This window comes from Thalia democratica, chromosome 1 (genome assembly GCF_965202585.1).
Source record: "Thalia democratica chromosome 1, ktThaDemo2.hap1.1, whole genome shotgun sequence".
NCBI lineage: Eukaryota > Metazoa > Chordata > Thaliacea > Salpida > Salpidae > Thalia > Thalia democratica.
In genome coordinates this window covers 55,495,220-55,520,288 of record NC_139165.1, presented here as the reverse complement: position 1 = coordinate 55,520,288, position 25,069 = coordinate 55,495,220, and the positions used below count along the sequence as shown (strand labels likewise).

General features: G+C 24.7%; 1 protein-coding gene across 1 annotated transcript; it reads right to left on the bottom strand.

Moving 5' to 3' along the window:
* Positions 1-974: 974 nt before the first annotated feature.
* On the bottom strand, positions 975-19,788 carry LOC145828575 (uncharacterized). The gene is made up of 19 exons (XM_082936333.1): positions 19,741-19,788; positions 19,302-19,498; positions 17,383-17,467; positions 17,157-17,251; positions 15,895-15,961; positions 11,832-11,922; positions 11,565-11,643; positions 10,450-10,585; positions 9,978-10,084; positions 8,954-9,495; positions 8,594-8,694; positions 7,929-8,062; positions 6,599-6,701; positions 5,768-5,909; positions 4,413-4,628; positions 3,520-3,883; positions 3,178-3,240; positions 2,854-3,051; positions 975-2,231 (listed from the first exon to the last, which is right to left on the bottom strand). Exons 1-19 carry the CDS (start codon positions 19,771-19,773, stop codon positions 1,946-1,948), a joined length of 3,039 nt encoding a protein of 1,012 aa, XP_082792459.1. The 5' UTR covers positions 19,774-19,788; the 3' UTR covers positions 975-1,945.
* Positions 19,789-25,069: the final 5,281 nt, after the last annotated feature.

Sequence of the window (25,069 nt, the reverse complement as noted above, 5' to 3'; positions counted from 1 at the left end):
AGCTTAAACAATTTTATAGCTTCGGACAATAAAAAATCAATGAAATGTTCTCTTTTCTAAAGTACTATGACAGACAAAAAAAAGTGTAATCAAATTTAGAGTAGAAAACAAATTAGTTTTTATTTTATTATCAAACTAGCTTTTATTTTATTGTCAAATTATTTTATTCTAGCAGGAAATAGCATTTGTGCATTTTTCGTCACAAAGCTGCAGAGAAGCATGAACAGTCGGAATGACCAGCATCAGCAAATAAATATTTTCATTCATCAATTTAAAACATTTTTATTTAAACACTTAAAAAACAAACACAAATAAACTAGCACAGATTTCATTTTAATTTATGTTAAGTAGGTTACGACAACAAAAACTCTGCAAACAATCTTAGACATCAAGTAAACCTAATGCAAAAGAAAACACATGTTTAAATATCAAAATGTATTTACTTTAAAAATAACTTAACTAAATCAGGCTTACAAATTTATATTATCAGTTAAAGCATAGAATGTATCATTATTTTTTTACTTTATTACAACTAACTTTTTCATTTTGTGAAGTTTTACTTGAAAGATAAAAATCAAACAGTGACTTAAACACCCACCTTACTATTCTGCCAATTGGTCTTCTAAAATTGTCTGCTTTAGAAAATCCAGGTGCAGTATTTAAAAAATTTAAGTTTTAAATTATTTAATAAATTTATTAAAATTTTCTTCTTCTAAATTACAATATTATATCAGATGGTATAGTGTCGACGACTTAAACTTAAAAAACCAATACTGAAAACCAGCCAAAAAGATTTACAACTTTAATATTTCTCAAACAAAATGTTAACATACGTAAATTAAATTTTTTTTAAATACTTCTATTTTAAGCGTTACCAAACAAAATTTTAATTAAACATATAAACAAACATACATTAGAGTGTGACTTTTTTATTAAACAAAAGGTATGAAAATGTTAAGTTTAGTTTACTGCCTTTGTATTTTTATATTGTTAGTAGCTAATTTTAATTTGTAGTAATACTGAAATTAATAATTTAAAAGTGGCAACACAGATAACTTAATCAAAAGTGACACATCAACTGAAAATTTGACAATATTTTGAGTTCAAAATTTTTAAGGTTTGCCACCTTTAAATGAATTAATCAAGCTGAGCTTACCTGTAGTCTATAAAAAATAATCAAATTGATAGCAACTAATAAAATAAAATCGAAGAATTAACCTATAACACTAGAAATAGCAAAAATAAATTGACAGAACTCAGTAATATAACATAAAAAAGCAGTCATACACATCTAACGCAATCTAAGTAGATTGAGTTAGAATATTTTTTTATTTTACTATTTAACAAACATGAGTAGTCTAAGCTAGTTGCAGTTCCGATAGTTAAAGTGATAAAGTACACAAACTACAAACATAGAAAAAAAAAAGGATATATTTTATGTAAGACTCATACACAAAAACAAATATTTAGAAGCTATCCAAACTTTAAAAACCGAATAAAAAATAGATTAAGTAAAGCTATTTACAAAAAAAAAATCAATTAAAAGGTTATATAATTTATACTTAAGTTTGATAATTCCAGAAAACAAAAAAAAGTAGTATAAGTTTTTCAAAAATAAACTTAAGTCAAATTTAGTTTTTATGAGAATTGAATTATAACTGTCTATTCCTATAGATAACTGAGGAAAAGCTAGAATTCTATAAAGCAGTTTTTTAATTTTTGAATAATTGACAACAAATGTTAACTTTAAAAAATGATTGTCGATAATTATTCGTTTAAATTTGTTTCAAAATAAAAAAACTAAAACCATATCAATATTATAAAACTCATTGAAATCTAAAACTTGTTGAGTGTAATTATACAATAGTTTAGATCATTAATACGTTTTAATCTTTCAACTTTAAAATTTTATCCGCACCCTTACGAAATTTGCTTAAAATTTTATTTATTTTTTCACTTTAGGCAAACAAATTTCATTTTTATCAGCACCGGACAAATGTGAATCCATGTTGTAATTATCTTCTATTGTTTCTTGCTGGTCAAAATACTTGATCTGATGCTGAGACAGCTGAGCCATGCCGTAGTTCAGAGTGGAGGGTTTCGTTGGTGACCGCTCCAGCACGTTTGACGGTTTGAATTTTTTGCGAGAAGATTTTTGCGCAGAAGAACTTGGCGACTGTAGACTGCTTTGAAGTTTGCTCACTGAAGAAGTTCGCTTTCTTTTGTGGAGTCTAGAAAATATTGTATTTTTTAAGTTTTAAAAGTTTACACTGCTTATAAAATATATATTATAATCTTAAAATCATATACTTAAATTGTTTGATTCCATATATATAAGAATCGCAATATAACAACCAATCATTAGTTAACAAACATAACCATTTAAGATTTTTGCAAACAAATTTATAGTATTTTAACTATCAAACTTAAAAAAATAACTATTTCTATTTTGCTTTAACAGCAACTTTTACTGTATTAATAAGTATGGTGATATGTAAAGAAAGTATGATTCAGTTATTCAAAAATAAAGCTCGATGTTTGTTTTTAATATTTTAAAGAGTTAATAAAACAGCATCCAAAATGTTTATTTTTCGGGCATATTTTATCTCAAATAAAAACTTAAAAACTATAATGATAACATCATAGTCTAGATATACATAGCTTTATTTAAAAAAATAGCTAGATATAGTAAACAACCAATTGGGAGATTAGATATTTTCTTTTAAATTGATATAACCTTGATAATTAGATAAAGTAGCAATAATAAAACATCCTGTTAATCTGTAAATTTGTTGTACGAATTTAGTTATCAATGAAGTACATAGGCTATGACTAGATAAAATTGATACGTACTTGTTGCTGTTATTATTGTTGGCGTGGTGGTTGCTATACAACAGCTTATGCTCCTTTACAGACGATGGTTTAGTAGTCACACCTGGGTTCGATTTGGTCGTTTTAGCAACTGAGTATTTAGCACTCTGCTTCTTGTTGAAGGAAGTTGCTACTGGAGCAGAACTATTATTTACCACTGGTTTAGCGCTCGGCAAAGACCTAGTACAAATGAATACCATAAATATATATAAATGCTTTCAAAACATGTAATTTTTTTGTTTAGCGCTCCAGAAGTAATATAAAATTTGTTGTTGGTATTAACGAGGAAAATAAAAAACTACTTACTTCCTTGAAGAGCTCGTTTTTTGTATAAATCGATTTTGTTTAGCCATGTTTTCGTGATTCTTACTGCCAATAAAAAATGTTCATTATAACTAATTTTTTAAAATTAAATTTATGATTCATTTCATAGTCTAAAAACCAATTATTGTATTTAGCTTATACTATTTTTATAATCTAAAACCTTATTAAAAAACTAACAAACTTTAATTTAATGAAAAGTTGTTAATTATAAAACAAACAGTAACTGTAAACTTAATGTTTAACTTTTTTTTCAACACAAGATATGTTGTTTATAACTTATTCAAAATTGTAAAATTCATCCATTAAAAAAAAAAGTAAACAAACCTATTGATGGAAGGTTTTAAGCTTTTTATTGATGCAATTTCTCCGTGATTTTCAATACCTTCTTTTCTTAATTTTTTAACCATTCGTTTTTTTCGTAAATTTTCTTCTTTTCTCTTCATTTTTTTCAACTTCTTTCTCCTGCTTACACTATCTTTGTTTTCTGTTGAACTGCAGCTATCCCTGCTTTCATCAGCCTTTCTTTTCTTCTTGCGTTGCTTCTTCTCCTTGCTTGTCTCAATTTTAACATTTAAATTACCTTCACTTTCCGAGCAAAACTCTTGCTTTACAACATCAGATGATGTAATCAAAGAAGTTTTTCTTCTCTTAAGTAGCTTTTTATAAAGCCTATCATATTCGCCAGGACCTGAAATATTATCAAGTAAAGTGCAAGTCAAAATAGCGTGTAAATTTAATTATAATTTGAAATTATGCATAAGAAAAATTTTATTTAGTTTAACTCATGATAAAAGGCGTGAAGTTTTTTACGTGATAGAGGTATAAAGACTATCGAGAAGCTTTATACTAATTCGTTTTAAACAGTATACAGAGGTTATATTAGTGCAGCTAATACATTTCGTTTTTTTTAAATTGCTTGTATTGCTCTAAGAACGAGTTCAAATGACAATAAAATACTACAACTAATAAGTAATTAGTGTAAATGTTTATTCCAAATATGTAAACACTTCGCATATTTAAAGCAAGTTTAATTGGATTCAATTACATGATAAGAAATATCTAGTTTAGTAGATTATTTTTTATAGGGTATTTTTATTAAATTAAGCTTTTTTTTTCAAAACTACTAAAGCCAAGTGTTATAATACTTTTATTTAAGTACTAGTTAGTAGTTTTAATTAACGTTCGTTATTATATTTACAAACAAGTAATAAACGTACAGCTTGGCTTCAATCGAGACACACGAGGGTTGATGCAGAACACAAACTCGTAGCAGCCGATCTTAATGTGCGAACCGTGATGCAGACTGGCCGCTCCCTCGTATCCACAAGCTATTTTGCCCTTCTTGTTACATTCGCATCTCTCATCATTTTCAAACTGCTTAAGAAAATCTATTGGCTGAGATTGAATTGGAAAATCTTCGGAATGCAGGCGATCTGTAAATACAAGCAATAATTAAGCAAAAGCGTTTTTTATATCAAAATTTACCCGTGTTACTAATATTATGAGACTACAATCAGGCAAACATATTGTAAAAAAGTCATGTATTGAGTGTACGTTATTAGAATAAAATATAAGTATATAATAATAAAAATATTATTAAAACTATTGTGATTAGAATATACATCGAGAGTAAATTTTTAACATTAATTAAATACTTTTATCAATACTATGTGTTAAGTAAACTTTTTAGAAATACAAAACATTTATTGTTTAAAAAATATAATTAATACAAAACTAAAGCAGACAACTGTGGCGCGAGAAGTTTTTTTTAGTTTATAAACTACTTGTGGAAAACAACTAAAATTGAGCTTTTTTATATGAAACATATTCTAATGTGCTGTTAATTAAATTTTTCGTACACAATATTGATTATTAAATTTTCATTAGTTGACACAATTTTGAGTATGAAGGTTTATAAAAATTATACTATGATATTCCAAAACCACGTGGCCACAAGATTTACTTTTTGATATATCCGGCCCGCAAAAGGACTTCCTGGTAAATATGGCCCTGAAACTAGAAAGTTTGCCCATTCCCTTTATAAGTAATTAACTAATAAAAATGTTAGCATTAATAGTATAGAAAATTTCATGTTATTTTAAGTGTTTTCAACTGGATCTAAAGTAAAAAAAAAAGTTCAGGTTTGGGTAGGTCAATAATATTTTTATAGTAATTCGACTATAACATCTTGATGTTTTTTATAGATCTAATTTAAAAATTATGCTGCATTTTCTTAAAAAATACCAAATAATCCAGTGCACAAAAAAATACTAAATATTTATTATGATTGTTTAAAATTTAATTAACTTACCAAAAGAGCAAAAAATTTTCTTTAAAAATGAGAATAAGACAAAATTTTAACTTTTGTCAGAAATGTTTGTTTCATCTTAACTTTTTTTTTAAGTTTTAATTTAATATAGCAAAAATTTTTGTTCAACTTGAAAAAGTAGACTTTTAATACTAATTATTCTGGTAGGTACTAAAATAACAATAAGCTTGTACTTTGTTTTGAATACTCTTTACTAAAATATTTTTTAAATATCGAGAACTTATTGAAAATTAATGAACATACTTTTTTTGAAAAATTCCTTCAGGAGTTTCTGAAATTTGTTGTCCTTATCAGTTTTTTCATCAGATACTTGCAAATCTAGTCCATAATGAAAATCATCTACATAAGTTGAAGCAGTACATAAAAGTTGCCATGTATCAGTTGCCTGTGTCATAATTATAACTACATGTATCATAACTAATTTTATTTCTAACTGTTTGTAAGAAACAATAGATTAATTCTGCTCAAAGTTGTTAACTTATTGATTTTAGATTGATTTAATGTTTTACCAACACTTAATAATCCAATATGATTAAAATAAAAATTTTACTTGGTGTAGTTTTAATTTAAACACTTTGCATTCAATTTCATTGATTGAAGTTTAACGAAACCTAGTGATGTTGACACTTTTGCACGAAGGGTCACTTTTGCTCGAAGGCACTGTTTTTTATTTATTTTTAATTATTTTCTTTTTACTATCACTTTTATCCTAACCCTCACCCTAGGTCGGTATTTTTTTAGTTTACTTTATATATATTTTTATTTTATTGTTTTTTATTTCTATTAATACTTTTATTAGATTTTTTTCTATCACTGTTACCCCTATCCCTTACCCTCGGTCAATAATTTTTTTTTTTTTTTTTTTCTTTTTTTTTTCCTACGTGCAAAAATGACCAATTGTGCAAAAGTGACCCTACGAGCAAAAGTTTCTTCGTGCAAAAATGTAAAAAAGTCTTCGTGCTAAAGTTTCCCTTCGTACATATTAGACCCTTCGTGCAAAAATATATTCGTGTATATTTGACCCGTTCCCTAAGTTAGTACACATATAACCAACAACAAATTAAATTAACTAACCTGATCATAAAAAATGTCACAGTGCGTATTTTCAATTCTTTTACAACTTTCGTACTGTGTTAATTGTATAGTGCAATTAGATGATCTTCCAACAGTTGCGACACTAAAAAATATTTTAAGATCTTTTTAACAAAAAAAAAGTTAAGCAGAACATGTTTTATTATTTTTTAAATTATACATCAAAAATAAGAAAACAAAAGATCCAGCTCAATTTAAAACATCACCAGCATTATTCATTAAAACTAACACAAACTTAGTACTAAAATGTTTTTAATCTGGCTAAAGCTAACCTTTTAGCATTTTTTGACAGTATTTATTGCATGATTTGAGTTTATCATAAATGTTATTTTCATACTTGTATTTAACTACCAAAAACGTGCAATAAATATTTAAATTAAATATTTTGCTTATGCTTAATAGGTTATAAACGTTAAGTTTATTAAGTTATTTATCTGTATACAATGTAAATAAGACAATTAGAATACTAAATATTTTATATACAGTTCACTTTTAAACTTGATTTGATACCTTTACTAACTAAATGCTCAAATCGTTCCTAAATACTGTCTAAAATTAGAGGTATTTTCTTTTAATATGAAATTTTTTAAAGTTAATTAGTGCCAGAAAAAAAAAATTAATGGCACAGAAAACAAAATACCTTTTTAGTCTTATTTTTGATAACAATAACTAAGCTACTAGTTTATTTTTACAGGTTTCTAAAACTCAAAGTTACTTTTAACATTTAAGCAACAGTTTCATAGGTTTTTTGTGAACGGCACAATTTAAAAATGGGTATTTTAATAAAAGTTTATCTCATCCAACTAATTTTGATACTTCAAAAATTGAGATATCGTTCTTAGCATGATTATTATAATACATTTGAAAATCTGACGAAGAAATAAAATTATGGTTTATAGGTTAGCATCGGAAACTTGTTATAAAAACTAATATGTCTCAAGAAATTCAACATATAAATCATATATAAAGCTATAATTTAGGAGTCAATGTTAGTTTAAATAAATAATGTTATAGCTCCTTTATGTTCTCAAACTAGTTATAAATAACATCCGTTAGAAACTTAAGGAATATTTAAAATGCACGATTTCAAGTCAAAATAATATAATTATCAAAAAATCAAGTTAAATATTACCAGTAATAAATAAAAACATACAAATTTGTTTGAGTTATACAAAAATAAAGCTAAATAGCCCCATATAAAATGTTTAAATTTACAGAGTGGTCTAGATAGTGTAAAAACTCAGATACCTGGTTGTAAATTAGTTGATCTGTAAAGATACTCAAACAAAATAAAATTAATACATTAACGAACTTGTCAAATATGTAAAACTTATTTCCAAAATTAATATCTTTTAGTATACACCTAATTGGAATTCCTTTGTTCAACATCTTTTTTGCTAAATCATCCATTTTATTTTGAAGATTAGAAGTTTTTGGTATATGATCCTAAAGAAAATCAAAAATGATTAAAAATGTAACATTTTCAATTAAAAACCTACATGTATATGTAATGTTAAAACAATAAAAGACGACTAATAAAAATTATAAAATTAAATTAAAGATATTTTCAGGGTTGCCACTAGTTTTTTCATTTTTTTTCCAGATTTTTAAAAGTACACATTTTTGGGTCTATTGTAAGTTTTAAGTTAATTTCTAACTAAGAAACTGTGTTAAATAGTATAAAAATATTGAAAAGATACTGTAAAGTTACTATAAATGTGTTTTTTTTTTTAAATTTAGATGATGACAAAAAATCGTAATTATATGATAGATTTTTTGTGTCAAATCAAAATTTTACAACTGAAAATGTTGAAATTTTTTGAAATTCCAGGTTTTTTGATCAAAACTCCAGGTTTTTCCAGTTTTTTTTTCAAAATTTCTCAAATTCCATGTTTTTTCAGGTTATTTTAGCCTAAATTGTCAAATTCCAGGTATTTCCAGGTTTTCAGGTAAAGTGGCAACCCTGTATTTTCTTACTTGAAATCTTTCTTTTATATCTTTGCTTTTCATTTCAACACACAGATTGAAAATTTGTATTAAGCTTTTTGGTGGATGTGCAAGCAACTTGTTTAACAAATCTGTAAACAAATACTTTTAAAAATACTATGTAATTTATACATTTACACAAACTTCAAAACTAAAATAAGAACATCTAAATAAATTGTAGAATGATAACCGGCTTTCAGCTAGAACTATTAATAAAACAATTTTACTTCTTATCAAGTCATTTGAGAATTTGTATCGTTTTTAGTTATTTTTTCTTTTTAAGTATTAAATACGACATTCTAATTATACTAAAAAAACATTATTTGATAAACAAATATGTCGAAAAACTACCTTTATCAACTGCTATATCTAATGAACTCGTATCACTTGTTATATTTTTCATTACTTTACAGTTTGTAGTATTATCTAAAGGTTTAAATCCATTCAAACTGTTCTTCTCTTTATCATACTTTTTGTGCTTAACAGAAATTTCATTTTTTGTAAACTGATAATTTGTTTCTTTTTCAACCGGCATCTCACCTAATACATTATTCTCAGGTTTTTCCTTTTTATTTTGATCTACTCGAGATAACGTATCAACTTCTTCGTTATTTTTTGGGCTTTTACCTTCTTTTAATAGTTGATTTACTGAAGAGTGTAAATCTTTTATTTCTTTAGATTCACTGATAATATTTTTTGGCGTAATTTCAACTTTTTTTCTTTCAAATGCAGCACTTGCTAACATTTCTAACCCACAGAAGTGTTGGGGCTGACTAAGCGCAGAAATTTCTTTTTTATTTCTATTTACTTTGTAAATATCCTTTAAAGCCTGTGGAACTTTAACTAATGTTCTATTAGGTATGTTTGGCTTCTCTTTGTTGTAAACTTCTTCTCTATTAAAAAATAGAAATATTTCAAATAAGCTTAAAACATAAAAATAATAAACTGCAATTACTTTTTTTGTTTTATATTTATTTCAAAATACGAAATACCAATATTTAAAATTCAACCAACAGTCTGAATACTTATAAATATATAATACCAAATAATAATCGTTATTTCATGTCATTTGTTAAAATTAAAGTTAAAAAAAAACTATATAAGTAAACAGCTTTTTTCTCTAATTTAGAAACACATAACTAGTTTTGGAAACAAAAAATTATAAGTAAAGTATAATCCTAACACCATAAATGAAATAACAAAAATAGATATATAGTAAGTAAAATACGAATTTTAAGATGCAGTTTATATAAAAAATAAATTAACATAAAGTAAAACTGAATTTATATATTGTTAAAGTTATTAGATAAATATTTTTTTTAATTATTAAATAACTTTAATAAAAGATACAAGTATGATTTTATAAAACACTTACTGTTTTACTTTTTTCATGAAATCTATTCTAATTTGTTGAGGGTCTATGGGTTGATTCATGATATTTTGAATAATTTCTCTTGTCCCTTCGGATCTAACTTGTTCCAACTTTAATAAAAAAAATACTTCATAAACCAAATTTTAATAAAATTTATATATTTTTCTAACTCTTCATTTACCAGTTAAAATAATAAAAAATATCAGTTCATTGACAATTTTATATAGTCATTTTTTTAATAAGTTAATGTTAGTTAACCAACTTAAATCTAGTTAGTTAGATGTCATAGTTATAACTCTTCTCTGCTTATTTTAAAATCTTACATATACTTTAGTAAAATAGTTAGGCTTAACTTGATAATTGTGTCTAGAGAAGTTGTTAGCTTTAATATTTCTAAAAATACACTATGATTTATTTAGCAACTTCAAATGCTTAAACAATATACCAAACAACAACATTTTGATTTATTACTAACACTTTCTTTTTGAGGATGCAGGTTACACATGAACTTTTTATTGGGTGGGTAGTACGTCATAGGTGGGTCAAGACAATCTAAATGATACACTTTTGGACAGTAATCACATAAAATCATTGGACCATGCCTTGAATTTCTGTGGAATATATCCCTTATAAATTATATTTTCAAAATTAAATATTAGTCTTGTAATTACTCTAATTAAATAAATTACCATCTAAATTAGGGGTGGGCAACGCACAGCTCGTGACTTATTCTTAAGTTTGATAAACTTTAAACTGAACATAAAATTTTTAAATATTCTAAATATCATGCGGCCCCTTATGTAAAATAAACCCGTCGACTAAATAAGTTCCCCAGCCCTACTCTAAACAAAATCATAGCTAAACTAACACAGCTTAAAAAAATATTTGTATATAAATAAAAGAGACAGAATCATACTAAGAAAATATTAGAAATATTTTTTGACCAACATTGAGTCTATGAAACTACATGTTCACTTTACTTTAGTTATTAAACTCTAAATATGTGTAATAAAATCTTTTATATCATGCAGGACGGTTTAAAACTTCCAAAACTTTATAAGAAGTTTAAAATAAAATAAATTGGATAATACAATTTTGGTAAATACTTTTTTTTTGATTTGCAGACTTTGCCTATAGTGTTTATATTTCCGAAGGATTTTAAAAATTATAAGAGCTGTTACTCTTAAATAGCGATCAGCAAGCTGCGGTTCGCAGGACAAATTCGGCTGGCCCGCAAGGTACTCTTCAGCTAAAAGCGTATATTTTTAAATCATTAAAAGAAAAAACTTCGTGGTAAAAACTTACAATTAGGCTCTTAATTTAATAAATTGTTATTACTAGTGCTCTTTTATCGCTTAGTTTAAGATATTTAAGATTTTGTTACTATTTTAATAATGTTTATTATTATTGCGGCACACGGAGAGTTTTTATATATAGTGCGGCCTGGGTGAAACTTTCTCTAAGAAAAGTGGCATGCGACTTATAAAAGGCTCCCAACCCCTCTTTTAAACTATGAAAACAAAGTTGTTTATAATTAAAAAAACAGTTATTGAAATTATAGGTTAAAATTGTATTAAATTGACAACTAACCTATCGCATACATAACAAAACTGCTTCAAAAGTTGTTTTTCATTTCTTTGATTTTTTCTATTTTTATTTTTTTTCGCCCCTGCATTTATTAAATAAACATTAAAAAACTAATAAAAACAATTAATTTTCTAAATTGATAAACTTAGATAAAATTTAAAAATATTTTTTTTTTTAATTTCAAATACTATATTTATAAAAAGATTATTCTATCTTTACTTAGAAACTATTTAATTGTATTCATAGAAAATTAAATAAAAGTTTTCTTACCAGGTGTAAGTGATAAACAATTTTGCGGGGGTTTATACTTTTCTTCGTGTTTAAAAACTTCAGAAGCAGTATAATCAGACCATGCATTTCCCTGAAAAAAGAGTTACAAGAAGTTTAAACACTTTTTTAGGAAAAAATAGCCGTAAATATTTAGAGTTATACATTTTATAACGATATTCGCAACACTCATAGCATATTTGCTTGAAATTTTATACGATTGTTCACTCACATCTAAGTCATTTTGTAACTAAACTAATTTTTGAAACTTATTACAGAAAAAATCTTCTTGCACTTAGCCAAAGTTATGGATAATTTTAATACAAAGTAATTGTTTTCTACAAAGTGGATTACTTAACATTACCTTTAAACTTCAGAATTGACTTCAAATAAGATATTTTTTTTCTATTCAATTAAAATACAAGATACAATAAATTTTACATTAAATTCATTGAAAAATAAATAGGTTTGCCAGATTTTTTTGAAAATTTCTTCCAGGTATTTAAAAAACAAGTTTTTTCGTCCAATTTTAGTATAAAATTAAATTTAAGGTAAAAACACTGTTTTAGATACTACATATTACAACATTTAAAAGATACTTTAAAGCAACTTTAAAAGTGTTTTTTAATGAAAAAAAATTGTTCATGATCTAAAAACTTTAGAGATAGATTTTTCAGATCTAATAAAATTTTGTTAATTTTCATTTAAAATAATTTTAAAATTCAGGTTTTTCCGTTTTTCTTTTTTAGTTTCCCAAATGCCGGGTTTTTCCATGTTTTTAGGAAACTCTGAATAAAAAATAATATTAGAAACCTATTTGATAAAAAATTCAAAATCATAACTTTACAGAGCGTAGTAATGAAAATATATATTTATATTCTCTAATAAGACAATATTTATGTAATAAAAATATTTTATTATGTTCCCTTCAAGCTTTTATTTAGCTAAACTTATACTTAAAAATAATTTTATGTATTACTGACAGATAACAATCCTCACAAATTATCAATTAAGCTATGTGTAGTGCTAAAACAAAAAGTAAAATGAGTTGATATATTAACAAAACTAAAAAACAATGATTAAAGAAGGTAACTGTGAAAACTGATAGTTAAAAGTTTTTATGAGTTATAACGATTGAAATATATTATCCAGTAAACAAATATATCTTAATAACAGTTTTAAACTAGCCTACATTACTAAAGAGTTTAGTAGTGGTAAACATGATGTACATGTGTATAAAAATAATAAAGTCAATTTTTCAACCAAAAAAACAAGTTTTAAAAAATATTGACAAAAACGCCAATTTTTATCATTCACTCTGTCTTGTTACAGAGATGTTATTAAGGGGGGTAATAGGGATTAGTAAAGTAGATTAGTACAACAATCAAAACAACACTTATATTTATTTACATAAACTAAACAACACAAAGATACAATTACATCACTCTATACGAGAACTAAAGTTAAACACACAAGAAAATATTAGTTCTTAAATCTAACGTGTTTAAAATGCATTTTAACTTAAAGCACACTTGCCGAAACTGCTACTGCTACTGCACTGTAATTGCAAGTCAAATTCCGTTTTATAAGCACTAAAACAAATGTAACTCCTTTAAGTAAACAATATTGTTTATTGTTTTAGAAAATTGTTTTAAGAGTTATAAAAATTGTTTTGCAAAAGCTTGTTTTGAGAATAATGAAAATTGTTTTTATTATTACAAAAAATTCCATATTTATTCACGAGCTTTAAAATATTAAAATGAGATGCTAATATCATTACATTGTTTCTTTTTAAATTTTCAATTTTAACGTTTAAAGCCTGGTAAAATTAATTAATTAAAAAATAATTAAAATCCTTAAAATTCTACTTAACTTTAAACTTTTTAGACAGTATCAAAAGTCCGGTTTAAAAAAAGTAAGAAAAAGAAACTGTATTTCTTATTATCTCAAAAATTACATAATCTACAAAAACTTAGATAAAACACAACATAAAGACAAAGTAAGTAACAATGATAGTCATTTAGTTGTCCTCCAGCTTCTTATCCTTGGGGTTCTTGTCCTTGTGCCTGTTGTCCTCGGGCTCGTCGTCGGGCTGTTATCCTCAGGTTGTTAATAGAGGCTTATGAACCATCAATTGGATCATTGACAACGTCTTGTTTCTTTTAGGAAACATTTGACTTTCTGTCTTCTAGCTGGTTTCTGAATCAGAAAAACATCACATCGATTGGCTTCGGAAACAATGACAGCAGGAATTTTGATCGTGACGTCATAGAATAAACACAAAATCTTCATTCAATCTTTTGTTTATTGTCGTACTTATAAACAACAAAACTTTTAAAGTTTCATGCAGTAGCAAGGTGTCAGGTGTGCTTAAAACTGTGGTTATCAAACGACAATTTGCTTCAAACAACGTTAAAAAGATACGAACGCAACAATTTATTTACAAGCGACGACTGCTAAATTTAAGGGGAGTTTATTTTTGATTTCTTTCAAAGGGAAAATTTTAACACAACTTTATACTTGAACTTGAAACGAGTAATAAAATGTGGCAAGAAACTTGCCATTTTACGACTAAGAAAGATGAAAACTCATTCAAACATATTTTTAAACTTCAGAAACATTCTAATTTAAAACAAATACAATCTATACTTTAGAACAATCAATCAGCAGATCAAAACAATAAACTAGTAGTAGTAAACACATAGGAAAATTAGTTTTATCAGCTAAAACTCAGACGTTACTAAAAAGAACAATTCTGCTGTTGTAATTCTAAATTTTAATGCGGTTCTTACTTTACATTTCTATGCTTAGAAAAATATAATAAATGCGCTCTCTTGGCAACTTATAAAATGCAATTTTGCACTAAAATATTGCGTCCCCTGACGACTTATGTAAATTGTAACATCTTCAAAAGAACATTGTGCACTAGAGTTAAAAGACTGTGCTTTTTATAATCGAAATACTGCGCCCCTATGCGACTTATGTTAGTTGCAACTTATATTGTGCCCTTAACTAAAAAGATTAAGCTTTTTAGGATCGAAATACTGCGCACCCATGCGACTTATGTTATTTGCAACATATATTGTGCACTAAGAAGAAGAAATATTATGCTCATTAGCAAATAAAATAAGCACCTAAGCACTAAAAAAGCATATATAAAACTATACATAGAAATCACCGCAAAAATTATATAGTACTTCCAGCAAAAAATCCTTGACATCAAGCTTCACTTTTAACAAAACTAAATAAACCACTACCACACACTTGTATTATAATTGTAGACTTGCTGTTTCAAAGTAGAAAGTTATTCACACAATTTTTCTTACTATTATCATAGTGAAATGTCGCAAAGTAAAGTATTATCGCAAATTATACTGTCAAAATTTTAAACTCGTTAAAAAGTTGTTTAGTAATAAACTAAAGTTTTTTTTTCGCTGCGTTTTTTAATTGATAAGGCACCTAATTCCTAAATATCAGAAGATTCCTAAAATACAGGCCACACATGGTTTCCAATGTCTTGTTACAGAGATGTTAAAGGGGTAATAGGATTATTATAGTATATTAATACAACAATCAAAACAACACTTATATTTATTTACATAAACTAAACAACACAAAGATACAATTACATCACTCTATACGAGAACTAAAGTTAAACACACAAGAAAATATTAGTTCTTAAATCTAACGTGTTTAAAATGCATTTTAACTTAAAGCACACTTGCCGAAACTGCTACTGCTACTGCACTGTAATTGCAAGTCAAATTCCGTTTTATAAGCACTAAAACAAATGTAACTCCTTTAAGTAAACAATATTGTTTATTGTTTTAGAAAATTGTTTTAAGAGTTATAAAAATTGTTTTGCAAAAGCTTGTTTTGAGAATAATGAAAATTGTTTTTATTATTACAAAAAATTCCATATTTATTCACGAGCTTTAAAATATTAAAATGAGATGCTAATATCATTACAACTCTATTTGTTAAGAAAACTGTTTTCAGGTTATACAAAATATACAACATTTTATTTGTAAATAATTTAGAAATAAAATAAATACACAAAACTTACAGTCTTAGGTTCTTCAGTTTGTTTTTTCTCAGACTCTAAAACTAGACTTGAATTCTTTAACAAATATCTGTAATAAGTTTAAAATATTGAGACAAATTATTTACTATGCAGTACATATAAAATATTAAATCATACTCTTAAACTATTAGTTTAGCCTAAAATTAGATTGATAATAATTTAACAACAACTTAAAAGTAAATAACTATGGTAAACTACAACTTGTATCAAATAAGTTTCGAAGAATGTTAAAAAAGTTGTCAATATAATGTATTTTTATAACATTTTTATTTTTTATTTATGTTTCAGTCATTGAGAATTTTTCTTATTCAATCAAGGTCTTTTAGAAATATTTCAGAAAAAAAATTTATTCGTTTATTACTGGTTTTTTTGGTTATCAGGGTAGCCACTGGTTTTTGAGAATTTTCATTCAGGGCTTAAGATTTTCTTCCATGCGTTTGAAGGTAAATTTTTTTTATTATTTTGAGTAAAAAATTAAACAAATTAATAAAATTGTTTTAAATAATATAGAATTACACTGTAATTCTACTTTATATTTTTTTTGTATTAAGTGAAATTTTTGAAAACAAATCAGTTTATATTGCTTTAAATATTTATTTCTTAACTATTTATAAAAATGTTTCTAAATCACATTCTTTTGCATACAGAAACTATAAAAAAATCTCAAGTTCTGGCATGATTTTAATTCAAAATTCATGGTTTTTCTAGCTTTTCTTTACCTGTTTTTTTAAAGTCCATGCTTCCAGGTAAATTAACCACTATGTTTTATATAAAATTTATATCAGGATTGACTCTTTGAGGCAAAAAAAAATCTAAGTGAGTAAAAATTAGCCTGAGCTACATAAAGCTAGCCTGAGTTTGTAATAAATAATAAATTTAAAAATATGATCCAAAAAATTATTATAAAAACAATATTCCTTACGTTTTAATACCTAAAAATACTAAAACAATTACTTAAGTATTAAAAAAAACGAAATTATAAATAAAAAAAGGTTTTCAAGTAAATAAAACTAGTCTGGAATTTATTTCAAAAGTCAAAACTAGCCTGAATATTTCAATAAATTTCGAACTAGCCTAACATTTGATGTTACAGATTCCTATAATCTATACAAATAGTGCTTACAAAGATTGGTAAGCTCTATGTTAAGGAACACAATACAATTCATTGATACATATTATCATATAAGTTTAAAAATTGTGTTAGTAACTAGGTTGGTTATAGTTAAAACTATAGTCAAACTCACTCAGTTGACTTCTCTGAGCTTATTTCATTTAAAGCTTCACCCTTTTTTAACAGATTTATTTGACCCAAAGTAAGGCGGTTATCCTGGTTGACTTCCTAAAATAATAGATTTATAAATCAGACAGTAGCTTTTAAAAACTCAGTTTAGTTATAAAATACATAAATTTTTATTTAGTTATAAAAACTTAATTGTTTCACAAACATCTCTTGTAATAACAAATCGTTACCTTGTCTTTACCAAGTATAAGACATTTTTTACACAACCAAGGGGCATCAACAGAATTGACTTTTTCTTCGAGCACAGGAGGGTCTCTAAACAAAATAAGGTTTTTTAAAATCGCTAACAGTAATTTTATTACAAGCCAATATCAAAAATTACTAAATTAGATTGAGATATACCATAAAAAGTAAACAATTTAGAGATTAATATAAAATAGCAAATAACTTAATATTGATATATTTAACATATTTAAAAAATACAAAAACTATTCAAAAAAATAGTTTTTTGTTCTCCAGTTAAGTTTAATTTAAACAATTTCAAAAATTACATTAAAATGTTTTAAAAAGTTTTTGTACACTAATAATATTCTAATTTTATGAGTAAGAAATTAAAATCAAACTAGCGATACATTTTAGTAAACTATGTTTTTGTAAAAGGTTGCCATAGATTTATAAAAATATTTCCAGGCCTTCTAAATTTCTTTAATGTTTTTGAAAATTTTAGATTTTTTGTTCATTTTTAGTGAGAAATTAAATTTAAGGTAAAAACTGTCTTAATTAATAAAATTATACTTTAATGTTATTTCAATAGTAGTTAATAATAATCTAACATATTAATAGCATGAAAAAAAACTGTTTTACATGATTGATTTTTGTATATAATCTAAATATTTTTTACTACATGTTAAAATTGTTTAAAATTACTGGTTTTTTAGTGATTTTAATCATAGTTCTGGGTTTTTTCAGTTTTTTTTTCATAAATTGTCAGTTTCTAGCTTTTAAAACAACATAGTTATAACAAACCTGAAGTAACCCTATAGTATTATTAATTAGATTTCTGTATTTATGAAAACACTTTTGAAAAAAAATAAAACTAATTGAATAACCAACATAAAAGTCTGAAAATATGATAAATAATAAAAAACATTGCAGTATAAGTAAACTAAAGTTCATATTTGAAGTTTTTGTTTAAGAGCCTATGTTGTTTATTGTATTAAAACACCTTGACCCTTCCTAGAGAATTTAAAAAATGTGTTTTTGCATACTAGTTCTAGGTTTTCTAGTACATTTTGTTAAAAATTTGAGGTTGTTTCGGTTCTTTTTTTTTTTGCCTAAATTTTCAAATTCCAGCTTTTCCAGGATTCCAGGTTTTATGGCAACTCTGTTATAAGAAGAGTTGAAAATGACCTAAAAAACCTTAAATATTTAACAATAATAATGACAAAATGCTTAACATTTAAAGCTAATTATCTAAATTGGACTACACAACAACTAACTAATTTCTCGTGATTTTAAAGTAATGTAAATACTTTACTAGATTTTCCAATGTTTAATAAAAACACAAAATTTTAAACTGCTGTACTTTACACTGAGACGTTATAATTAATGTTTATCTTTTATATTTATTTATATCTGTATGTCATATGCATTGGCTCACCAACTATTTTAATTTTATTATAACCTTAGAGGAAAAAATTTCTTATATCATTAAATCAATTTCAATAAATTGAAACTATGCAAAATAATTCAAAGTTATGTTTACTTTTTGACTTCTCTTTACTTAGTAGTTATTTTCTTGGTAAATATATCAAATATTTTTTTTTATTGGAAATTTATGTTTAGCTTTTGTTTTTTTACAAAATTAAGTTAAAAGGTTACAGGTTACAAAACAAAAAAATATAAACTTAAGTATATCATTTACAGGCAAGCTAATCTTGCTAAGATGTTTTTAACATAAAATAATACTACAATATTTTAGTCTAAAACAGGGGTCAGGAAAATTAGCAGTCCTTTGATTGAATTGAAAGAAAAATTCCTATAAAATACTTTTTGCTATTTATTTTTTTTTTACTTCAAAGTTTGAAACTAATAATTATTGAAAAGTAAACTACAACATAGTAAAACAATAATTAATTGATATACATACGCGCATTCTAAATGAATAGACAGGTGACAAACATCACAATTCATCATATCACCACTTTCATGGCAGGCAACACAGGATCCATTCCCTGACTTTCCATTCCACAAATCTGACTCATGCTTCTCCTTTTTTTCAGCCTTAATATGTTTTTCTAACATTTTAGGATCTGGTAAATGAGGCCGAGTGATTTCTTTTATTTTCTACAGAAAAAAAAAATTATAAATCAATCATTTTAGTTCAAATAAAAAAAATTTTAGAAGACTTTTTTTGTTTTCTTTTATTTCAAAATTTCTTTAATTTTTATATTCAAAATCATCTTTATTTAGTAAAAACATTTTTTTAAATATGTCACCTAGAAGTTTTTCTACAAAAATTATAACTTAAAAATGAAGCAATTTAATTATATTCTATTTTTTTTAAATATGATTATCAATTGTCAAACCTTTGTTATTTCAGTTTCTTCTGAATCAGACATTTTTCTTTTAAAATATATTCTATTCAAAAAACAACTTTAGAGAATATGTTGAAAAAATTTAAAAAAGTTAATACATGTTTTACTAAAAAAACATTATTTATCAATTTGACTCTGCTAATGAGTCTTAGGTTTTTACTAAGAATCAATGTATATATTAAACAGTTTTAAGAAGAAAGGAATGACTAGTTTTTAATCTTCTAAAAACTTCAATACATAAACATCAATAAATCAAAAGATACATCTTTAAAATTAAATTAAGAAGACTTTAAAACCCAGTATGAAATTTAAAAGTACAAAGTAACCAAACAGGTATAAAATTTTTCTTAAGCATCACTTTACAAAATAGGTATAAAACGTAGAGCTAGTTGCCAAGACTTATTTGAAAATTTTTCCAGGTTTTTAAAAGTTCAAGTCTTTTTGTCCATTTTTAGTATATAATTTAATTCAAGGTAAAGAAATCTTCAAAACTGTATAAAAGCATTTTAGAAATACTGTAGTGCAACTTTAAATGTGTTTTATAATAAATAAAACTCTAAATGATACTAAATAAATTGTTGTATATGATAGATTATTCCTATCTAATGAAAATTTCATTATTTTACATGTAAAATATATTTATAAATCAAGATTTTTTAGTGGCTTTGTTAAAAATTTCAGGTTTTTCTAATTCTTTTTAGAAATTTCTAAAATTCCACGCTTTTCAGGATTTTAAGTTTTATAGCAACCCTATTAGAATTTAAAGTTAGCTGTAACTATTCAAAATTAAAGTTAAAAACCAGCAATTAAGATTGGTATTAGTATAAATTGTAGGAATTAATTTAGAAGTTCTAAAAATAAAAAAAACAAGTAACCTATAAATAAAAAAATTTAAAAATTATGAAAATTAATAGTGTTTACTTTATAAATCTGTTCTTTAAAATGTAAATAATCCTAATGATCAAGAATGTTATAACCACTAAATTAAGTAGGATAAGTTTCATGCAACAATCAGCTAATGCATCAACTCTATGCTAAAAAACACAAATTGTATTAGTTTTGTAAAATTAAAGGCCTAGAGAGAAGGCTGCTGTATTTTAGAAACTTATTCAAGTACCTCTGATTGGTGCATAGCTAATAAAATTCAAACATTTCAAATTTCAATGATTCAAATTCATAAAAAATTGTTTAATATGCCATATCTCAAAAAATAATACAGATTTGAAAAAAACAAAAAAAGGGTTGTAACCTCATTAATTATCAAAAAACTCTGTTTTTTCTTTAAAAATTTCAAATATTTTTAGAGATATGGCTAAAGTCAGGGTTGCCAATGGTTTTTGAGACATTTCTTTCAGGTTTTCTGAATTTCTTCCAGGTTTTTAAAAGAACTTGTTTTTGTGTCTACTTTTAGTTTCAAGTTAATTTTAAGGTAAAAAACTTTATTTAATAAATAGAAACATTGAAAAGATACTATAAAGCTACTTTTAATGTGTTTTGAGGTGAAAAAAAAATTTGATGATGACAAAAAATCTTTAGTTATATGATCAATAGTTCTTTTCAAATCGAACTTTTCTACTTTTATGTAAAAATTGTTCTAAATTCCGGGTTTTTTGTGATTTTTGTTTAAAATTCCAAGTTTTTTCAATTTTTTTTTTTAATTTCTCAAATTCCGGGTCTTTTTTAGTCTAAATTGTCAAATTCCAGGTTTTGTGGCAATCCTGTAAATAAAGTTATTAAATATAAAAATTTGGAGTAATTTTTTTAATTTTCTGTTATTTTTTTTGTTATTCCTTTTTACTACTATAATCCTATCAATTAAATCTACAACTGATTTACTAAAATATACTATTTTTTAAGATATAGATTAAACATTTTTTGAAGTTTCAAGTTGTTAAAATTTGAATTGTCATGTAACCTCTTCTGACATAATTGAAAATATTTAAAAAAGCTAAGTTTCAAGCAAGATGAGGAGATTTTAAAACTTTAACTTTGTAAATAAAACACTTATATGTGTTTTTATATGGTATTAATTAAATTTTATAATAGTAAACATATTTTTGTTAAATATATTCATTTTTATCCCTAATTTTGACTTATGTCAACACTTCAATTTACCTCCACAAATGAACATATTGATTAAAACCTATAATTAGAAAATGTCTATATAAAATTTAAACATTCAAAAAATTTAGCATTAGCTAGGCTACCTTTTTCAAACAAGTTTTACAAACTACTTAAAAATTGAAACATACAATGTTATTAATAAACTTAAAAACTAATCTACCATTCGATTAAAAAAAAACTAACTGAGCTATAAAATTATTTCAATAAAAATGTTCCTTTTTAGACCTGTGAACTTATATGTCAATAGTCATTTTTAACTGAAATGTTCCAAATTAAAAAAAAAAGAAGTAAAACCATGTATTATTATTTACTTTTTTTTAATTAAGCAAAATATTTTCATGATTTATTGCTAAATAAATTTGGGGAATAAGTTATAAATAAGTCATAAATAAGTCAACAATTTTTTTTAAGTCTTGTCAGTTTGCTATAATTGTTTAAGAGTTTTAGAAACTTATGGATACACAAGATATAAAAAGTATAAATCTTATGACTATTGAGAACTTTTTTTAATTTTACCAAAAAATTATTTAATAATGTCAAAATATATACTTTATAACATAACTATTTTCACTTAATTACGAATTCATAATGAAATTAAAACAACATATAATTATTTTTTTATATAAATACTAGAGTTGCCACCCTTTTAGACAAAAAACTATCCTTAGTCACAAAAAAAAAACTTTCCTTGGTTACTTACTTAGTTTTCCTTAGTTAAAAACTTTCCTGATTCATGCTGAGTTTTTAAAATCCTTTAAAATTACCTTAAATAAACTTTTAAAAATCAATAAAAGTCTAGTTTTTCCAACAAAACTTGTTATTAACAAATATAATTAAACAACTTTAGTAACAGCTTTTTTTACCATGAACAATTAAAAACACACCATATTTTTGTAAAAACTTAGCGAATTAACATCTTAGAATCTATTATTCTTTAAAATTGTAACTTTGATAATAATTTTATTTGGGTTGTTTAATATTTCTAGTTGAAACTGAGTTCAATGTAAATTCAACAATTAATAATTATTCTTAAGCATTAGTGGAAATCCCCTAAAATAAAAAACAACTTGTTTTTTAGAGTAAGTTACTAAGTTTGTGACGAACATTTTTGGTGTATATAAGTAATTTTGTATGTTTAAATTTTAGTCGTTCATTCACTACACTCAAAAAATAAGTATTTTCTCTTAATTAAGCTGTTATATAACTTATTAAACTTAATTCGTTGTTATGTTTTATATATTAAAAGTTTTTTCATGCACCAGGTCCTACGACAAATTGTTTTGACTTTTGAGCGCTTTTAATTGTCGTTAAATAACTAATATATAAACATAGAAAACAGTTATAACTATGTTATATAAATTAAACTCTAATCAATCAATTAGCACGGTTTTCTTTTTTATAACAGAAATTCGCAACACAATTACTAGAGCTTGAAACTTTATTTTGAAACCGAATAGTATTTTTCAGTATTCATAACTCTATATTTATCAAAGTTTAATAACTTTAATTCTTAGGATCAAAATACTACTGTATCAGTTTTAAAAAACCACTTTAAAAAATAAGTTTTGATATTAGTTTTAATTTGATAAGTATACAACGTATATTTGATTTTCTGTAATAGTCTTAAAGATATTTTTACTATCTGAAAGTATTGTAAATAACAATTAAAAGCTAAATATAATTTATACTTAGTTAAACAGACCAAGTTTTATAGAATAGGAAAAGATAGGGTATATGTTTTGATTACCCGAAAGTACTTAAAGTTTATACTTTTTTAAACTAGTATAGTACCATATTTAACTCAGCTGTCTTATTTAAAATATAAAAACCAAATCAAATATAAAAATTTTAGTTAAATATAAAAATAACGTAAAGTTTTACAACACAATTGTAAAGGTCTTAAATGTATTTTGTATTATTGATAAAAAAAAAGCATTATCAAAAATTATTCATAAGTAATTCAATTGCTTGAATTTAACAGGTAAGTAAACAAAACACTTAGCAGTTTAATAAAAGCAAAATACTTTAACAAGATTGTCCTAGACATGACTTTAAACTGTATCCTGGTGTATGACTCGATAACCGAAAGGTTTGTTCGTACACCAGGTCCTTGGGACCAAATATTTTAGGGCTATTTTTGTTCAATAAATAATTATCTACTAATTTACAAGTTTATTAAGCACATGAAATAATCTATCTAAAAAACATAAATAAACTTTAACGTTCTTAGTTATGTCTAGCGAACCTTTTAGAAAGTTAAAGATTATTATAGTCGTTCTCAAACGCTTGATACTTTTTAGTTTCTAAAGTATTTATTTCACAAAAAAAAAAAATGTTTCGATATGCTTTACTTTTTTATTACTAAAATTACTGAAAAATATTAGCAATTTCACTTCCCTAAATTTGTAACCATAATCAAAAGAAAATTAATAAAAAAAACTTAACTGTTCAAAATATAGTTTTAATCGTTTGCTAACAAAAGATCCTAGTAAAGTAACTTCACTGGAATATAAATAAAAAAATAAAAACAAATTATACAGTAATCTTCCTTTATTCTACCAACATATGTTTCTATTAACAACCCAGTTGAAGTGTGTTGATTCGTTGACACACAGAAACATATGTTGGTAGAATAAAGGAAGATTACTGTATAATTTGTTTTTATTTTTTTATTAAAAAAAACTTATAGATAAAGTAATAAGAAACAAATTTAAGAATCATTTTAGACAATTTTACAAAAGTAAAAAGTTCTTTGAAGCTTGATAACCATCACGTATTATATTTTAGTGCTGCATTAGCTTTTATCAAACTAGATGATCTGTTTAGCGCTATTAGCGGATGTTATGAAATAAATGCTTTATTACTCAGAATTAGTACATGCTTTTACTTAGTAAGTGAGTTAGTTAGAAATGTTTACAATTAAATCACTAGCCATTAGATTCGAGTCTTTTTGCATCAACTTTTTCTAGACTAACTTTTATATAAGTTTATTTTATAATATATTACAAACTTTCGAACTTAAAAAACAGTACAACTGCTATTGCTTGTAATCTTCTGTTGTTAAAGTTTAAATAAACTTAATAGTAAAAAAAAAACTAAGATGTAATTATGAAATTTTGTAGAAGACAAACTTAAGTGCAAAAATTGAATTTCCTTCTAAATAAACAATCAAAAATCACAAAACTACAAATTGTGC

Bases quoted from the DNA above. Each gene is read 5' to 3' on its own strand.
- LOC145828575 (XM_082936333.1), bottom strand. From the start codon at position 19,773: ATGTCTGATTCAGAAGAAACTGAAATAACAAAG. The intron at 3,884-4,412 runs GTACGTTTATTA...ATAATATTTCAG, and splicing joins GTCTCGATTGAAGCCAAGCT to GTCCTGGCGAATATGATAGG. The intron at 3,052-3,177 runs GTAAGTAGTTTT...CATTTGTACTAG, and splicing joins AAAACGAGCTCTTCAAGGAA to GTCTTTGCCGAGCGCTAAAC.